This window comes from Myotis myotis, unplaced genomic scaffold (assembly GCF_014108235.1).
Source record: "Myotis myotis isolate mMyoMyo1 unplaced genomic scaffold, mMyoMyo1.p scaffold_m19_p_18, whole genome shotgun sequence".
NCBI lineage: Eukaryota > Metazoa > Chordata > Mammalia > Chiroptera > Vespertilionidae > Myotis > Myotis myotis.
Window position 1 is genome coordinate 24,550,454 of NW_023416322.1, and position 6,226 is coordinate 24,556,679.

Here is a 6,226-nt window from a genome sequence, read left to right on the forward strand (position 1 = left end):
CCACCAGGGGGCAGACGCTCAACACAGGAGCTTCCCCCTGATGGTCAATGCACTCCCACAGTGGGAGCACCGTTTGGCTGACCAGGATGAGCAGCTGCCCAGGGTGAGGCCGAGTCTCTGTACCTATCAAATACCTGAGACAATCCAGACTCTGGCCTGCCCCCACCAGCTGATGCAGGCCCTCTAAGGTGTGTTCTAGAAAGAGCGCAGGGAGCTGGCATAGGTGGATGGCAAGAGGGGACATGACCCCCGAGGAGGCTGTCCTGATGGCTGAGGATCCTGGAGCACGGCTGCCCTGAACATCCCCGATGGTGTCACCGACCTGGCATTGCACATCAAGGACATTCACTGAGTGGCTTTGGGTGTAAAGCTCTCCACCAGGTTCCTCCAGGACACAGAACATGCCTTTACCCAAGACAATATCCTGAAATATCAGTTCAGACTAATTTCCTCATTCAGCAGTCGCTCAAAGGGCAGGTCCATAGCCACTCAGCTGACTGGAATGAGCAGTGCCAATCCGTGCAGGCCACACCCTCCCAGTGCATGAATCCATGCACCAGGCCGAGAGAGAGAGAGAGAGAGAGAGAGAGAGAGAGAGAGAGAGAGAGAGAGAGAGAGAGAGAGAGAGAAAATATATATGCATTTTTAAAAGTATGGAACAGCAAATACAAAGTGTTATTTTTTTTTTTACTATAGTTTACTGAACCATTCCTTTATTGTTAGACATGTGGGGCAAGAGATACATGTGATCACAAAGCTCTTTCCAAAGTCATAGTCCTGTCCACAAAATGCTGGGCTGCGGTCAGCGCTCAGTCTCAGCGTCTTGTCCCATCTTCCAGATGACCAGGCACATGCAGGCGCTGGCGTCCTCGCTGGAGCTGTGGCCATCCATCCAGTCTGGATGACGTGTCCGAGGTAGTGAGCCGTGAGGTTGCGAAGGGAGCGCTTGTAGGGGAGGCCGCTGCGGTGCGGGAAGAGCACCGATGTGTCCAGCACGGTGCCGTGGATGAGCCTCAAGGCCAGCAGGTCGCTCTGCAAGCTGTGTCCGATGAGGATGGTGTGGGCATTGAAGAGCGTCAGCAAGGCGGCCTGAACGTCCCGGATCGAGGTGCTGATGTGGGCCAGGTCAGCCGCGGTGACTCCGGAAAACCTGGTGTTGTAGTCGACGATGTCGCGGTCTGGCCTGATGAAGGTGTCGTACACCAGCTGCAGGGCGCTGTCCACCACGCTGACACGGGTCAGCTCCAGGCCAGAGGTGGTGTAGCACATCTCACAGTCCAGGGCGTAGATGCCGGGGTGAGCCCCTGGTGGCAGCTCTTTGTCCAAGGTCTGCACGAAGCCCTGCAGGTCCTGCTGGCAGCCGTCCTGCACGTGCCAGGCCACCTGGCAGCCAAGGGAGCCGATGGGGGCCGAGCAGCATGTGTACTGAATCTCCCAGCCCCCCAGCCGCTGGAGTGGGGCGCAGCGACCCCAGTGGTAGTGACATTCTTCCTGGTGCACACAGTGGCCTGAGGGGGCCACGAGGTACTGGGTGCCACAGCGGCAGCACAGCCTGCAAGAGGCATCCTGGGTGGCTTCTCCTGGGCGGTGAAGAGGACAGCGCCCCCTGGCCTCTTGGGGTGCGCGAAGGGGTAGCCATTCTCCTTGAGCTGGGCCTGGGTTAGCAGGTGCTCCTTGAGGCGCTGGTACAGGGCGGCCCCTTGCAAAGGATCCTCTTCAGGGGGGCTGTTCGGGCACTGGAGTGAGAAGCTGGTCTGGGCGGCCAACTTGCCCCCCAGCACCACCTCCTGGAACACAGCCCCTCTGTCCCAGGTCTTGTGGAGACCGGCTCCAGGGCTGGGTTCCAGGCCCTGCATCTTGTGGAAGGTGTTTGCGGCCACGTCCCGGTCCATCCTCTTGTTGCGGCTCTGGTGGTAGACCGCCTTCTCCTCCTTCAGCTCCTTCTCTGTGGCATCCTGGGTAGAAGAGCAGAACTTGAGACCTTTGTCCATAAAGAGGCTAAGATGGCATTGACGGGTGATGGCGGGCACTTTGCCCCCACACTCTTTTGGAGGAACGGGCTTCTGAGAACTCTGCTCAGGTGGGCCGCAGGTTACGAGTTTGGGAGGCACAGTGCTGGTGGCCTTGGACGCCTGGCCTGATGGGCACGGGCTTCTGGGAGCTTGCTGCCCAACCCCTGGGCCTTGGGAGGAGGGCTGCTGCTGCTGCTGCTGGCCGGGAAGCGCCTCTTGGCACCTGCAGCCAGGCAGGGCATGGTGTCGCAGGCAATCCTCCTCTTGTCTCTGGCAGCTGAGAGGTGGATGGAAGGGGACTTCGGGGCCAGATCCTGGGCAGCCTGGGTCAGGCTGGCTGACTCCATGGGAGGCTTGTCTGCTCCCTGCAGCAGGTCACACAGCTCCTGGGCGGTGGGTAGCCGGGTGCGGGGGGCCAGGCCTCTCCTCATGGACTCTGGCTGGATGATGAGCTATATGGGGGCCCAGGTGTATATGGGGGGCACCGGGAGCAGGCCGCCAGGGCCAATAGGTTGATGGCAGGGCCACTGGCAGGAAGGCGGGTGCACCAGGGTTGGGACAGGGCAGGAGGCACCCAGCTCGGCCTCCTGAGCTTGCAGATGGCCAGGAGGAAACCAGCTCGGTGCCGTGGCCCTCAGGAGAGCTGGAGCTCGCGCTGCTTCACTTTTCCCTGGTAGCGACATGGTCCTTGCTTTCCTGGGCTCTGGTGTCTAATGGCCTAGGCTGGGTGCCCTCAGCCCTTATATAAGCAGAAAGCCTATCTCCAAGCAGATTAACTCGCTCAGCCAATGAATCGTACTTGGTCTCATCTTCTCTAGATTGGTTTTCAGAACCCAGGGCACCTGGAGTCAGATGCACACACTGATCCCAACCTACTTAATCCGATATTCTCTGGACTGGCTTCTAGAATCCCAGAGCTCCCTTGGGACCGAATCAACAGGAGGGAGCTCTGAGTGCAGAGGGTGGGCCCCATCCTCTGCTTAGTTCTCCTAGTGCCAGGTCACTGAGTGCCGGAAGCCGGTCCATCCTTGCTGCTTGACACAGTCGCTGAAGGGAAGAAACATCTGCACAGCATATGTTTCAAGGGACCTGGTGTATATGGCATACTGTTCTTAATATGTTTGCTCCCCTTCTTAGCATTATGTGTTTTAACCAAGGTCACCTCTCCGAGAAAGGTTGTTTCCCCAGGTGGGGATTTTTCCCTGGAGTTAGGGAGGGAATAAAACCCCTTAACTAAGTGCCAGGCAGGTAATTAATCACTTTAACTACGAACAATCACACTTAAGCTACATAATCTTTACTTAGGATAATCTCCTTCAGTTACTTCCTTGTAGCTTAATAGAACAATAGGGTAACCTTGGAATGGAGATAAGAAATGCCCTAACCTTTGGAATAGAATGGATAGGATTGAAATCAACTGGTATAAATACAGATGTAACAAGACAATAAACACAGAACCTGGCTATGATAATCACCTGAATGCTGCCTCCATCCACACCTCTGGGAACCCCGGGACCTGATTGGGCTGGACCCCAACAGACGGCTCCCATTATCACCTCCTGCCTCCTTAGTATTCACAGATGGTTCCTCTAATGGTAGGGCAGTAATAATCATTGACTCAATAACCCATGCTCAACAAACCCTAGAAACATCAGCCCAGAGAACAGAGCTTTTAGCAGTCATTTATGCTTTTGAACAATTGCAACAGGTTCCCTTTAACTTGTACACTGACTCTCAATATATAGTTAAATTATTTCCTCATATTGAGACCGCCTCTCTCCCACAAGGAAGAACAGCCATTTTCTCTTTGTTAACTCAGCTACAAACTTACATTCATAAACGAGAAAAGGCTTTCTATATTGGACATATTAGAGCTCATTCCTGCCTACCAGGACCCTTAAGCAAAGGAAATTATCAAGCGGATCTACTAACTCGCCCAGTAGTTTGTACAGCTCTAGAAGAAGCCTGGCGGTCTCATGCCATTCACCATCAAAATGCTTCTGCTCTCCATCTATATTATCGCATATCTAGAGAAGCTGCTCGAAGTATTGTGCATGACTGTGGCCATTGTCCTACTCATTTTCCTAGCCCTGCTACTGGAGTTAATCCAAGAGGACTTAGACCCTGTGACTTATGGCAGACAGATATTACTCATGTCCCACCTTTTGGCAAACTTTGTTATGTGCATGTTTGTATTGATACCTTTTCTCATGTTATCCTTGCTTCTGCACGTACAGGAGAAGCCTTTAAAGATGTAAGTCAACATTTATTCCAATGTTTTTCCTACCTAGGAATACCAAGGGCACTTAAAACAGGCAATGGGCCTGCCTATACCTCTAGAGCTTTTAAAAACTTATGCTCTACATTCGGCATCACACATACTACAGGAATACCCTACAATCTTCAAGGCCAAGCAATAGTAGAAAGGGCTCACCAAACTTTAAAAACACAAATTAAAAAATTACAAGAAAATGAGTTTAAATATTCCTCTCCTCATCATGTTCTACAACATACTCTATTTGTAATTAATATACTAAATGTAGATTCTGAGGAAAATTCCCCGATGTACAGACATTGGAATCCTGATCTAACTAAACCTAAAGCCCTCATCAAAAAAAAAAAATCCAAAGTGTTATTGTTGTATTACATCTTTCAGCATTTACTATTTGAAAATGTAGAGTGCTTCTTTTATCTAGAAAATATGTCTCTGAAAATCAATTTAAAATTATTGAAGTTGATAGGTAAGTCCTTTTAAGTTTTTAGTTATTTTATGTATGACAGATTTTTAAGTGGTAATTATTAATACAGTTTTCTTACACTTACTGTTTCCTAGACTCCATTTCTTTCAAAAGTTTTCTGAATTATATATATAGTTGCTGAAGTCCTGCGGGTGCTCTTCTGAGTATTTTTGTTTTTTAAACCTAAGCTGTCCAAGATAAGATTCCATACAGGAGACAACCATTAATACAGCAAATAGAAAGTATTACAATTGTTCTACTTAAAATAGTTGCCCCATATTGGAGGTATAGAATATAAACTCCATTTATAATGGGAGGGAACAAATGAAGTAGAGGAGAATCTGTTGGAAGATATTTGTTTGGCAAATATACCATATCTACTTTGTGAAATTACCAAGTGCCTAAGGACTAGAAAAGTATGCACATACCCCTATGAAGAGGCTTCTTTGTTTTCTCCATCTCTGGCCCTTTAAATAGTGTCTGGATAATCTCATATTAACTCTCTGGAACTGTGAATTTGTAAAGAGTGCTGATGTAGGACAGTCATGTGATTGATAGAAACACCAGGAATACAAGCACGCAGGCAAGATGCTTATTCTGGCAGCTTCATAATTTGGGCTCCTCAGTGGGGAAATATCTCAAGCCCTCTCCTTTACAAAAGTTCTCTTTATATCTCAACCTTAATTCCTTTCTATTTTTAATCCCCTTTCAACACAGTGGAGGCTGAATTGACACACCAGTTTTTGTATTTCAGCCATCAACACTTGAGTTGAAGACAAACTACACTGCCTGTTAAACTCAAGTGGGATAAACCCTTCTGACTCTTTTCTCACACCTACTCTGAGTGTCTTTATCACAACAGTTGGGTGTAGGGCAAATGATCTCACTTAGAAGAGGCGGTGCTGTCTGTTTCTCTGGGTGACTTTGGGCAATCTCTCATGTTCTTTTCCTAGAGAATGTAATGTCGATAATAAAGAACTATGTTATCTGTCTTACCCATAATAAGTACTCCAAAAAAATTTGTTGCACAGCCAGTGTGGCTCAGTGGTTGAGTGTCGACCCATGAACCAGGAGGTCACAATTCGTTTCCAAGTAAGGCCACATGCCTGGGTTGTGAGCTCAATCTGCGGGGCACAGGGCGGAGTGGGGGGGGGGGGTGGACATGCAGGAGGCAGCAGATCAATGATTCTCTCATCATTGATGTTTCTATCTCTCTCTCTCCCTCTCCCTTCTTCTCTCTGAAATCAATAAAAATATTTTTAAAAATTTGTTGTTTGCTGACTTCTTTTTTTAAAATATATTTTATTGATTTTTTACAGAGAGGAGGGGAGAGGGATAGAGAGTTAGAAACGTGGATGAGAGAGAACCATCGATCAGCTGCCTCCTGCACACTGACTACTGGGGATGTGCCCGCAACCAAGGTATATGCCCTTGACCAGAATTGAACCTGGGACCCTTCAGTCCACAGGCCAACGC

The 6,226-nt window shown here is 49.2% G+C and overlaps 1 protein-coding gene across 1 annotated transcript; it reads right to left on the minus strand.

Moving 5' to 3' along the window:
- Nucleotides 1–711: 711 nt before the first annotated feature.
- LOC118673675 (RNA exonuclease 1 homolog) lies at nucleotides 712–3,100 on the minus strand. The gene is given in 4 exon segments (XM_036344820.1): nucleotides 712–894; nucleotides 897–1,568; nucleotides 1,571–2,143; nucleotides 2,146–3,100. Coding segments are annotated over 4 exon segments (1,635 nt in total). The 5' UTR covers nucleotides 2,444–3,100; the 3' UTR covers nucleotides 712–802.
- Between the last annotated feature and the right edge of the window lie 3,126 nt (nucleotides 3,101–6,226).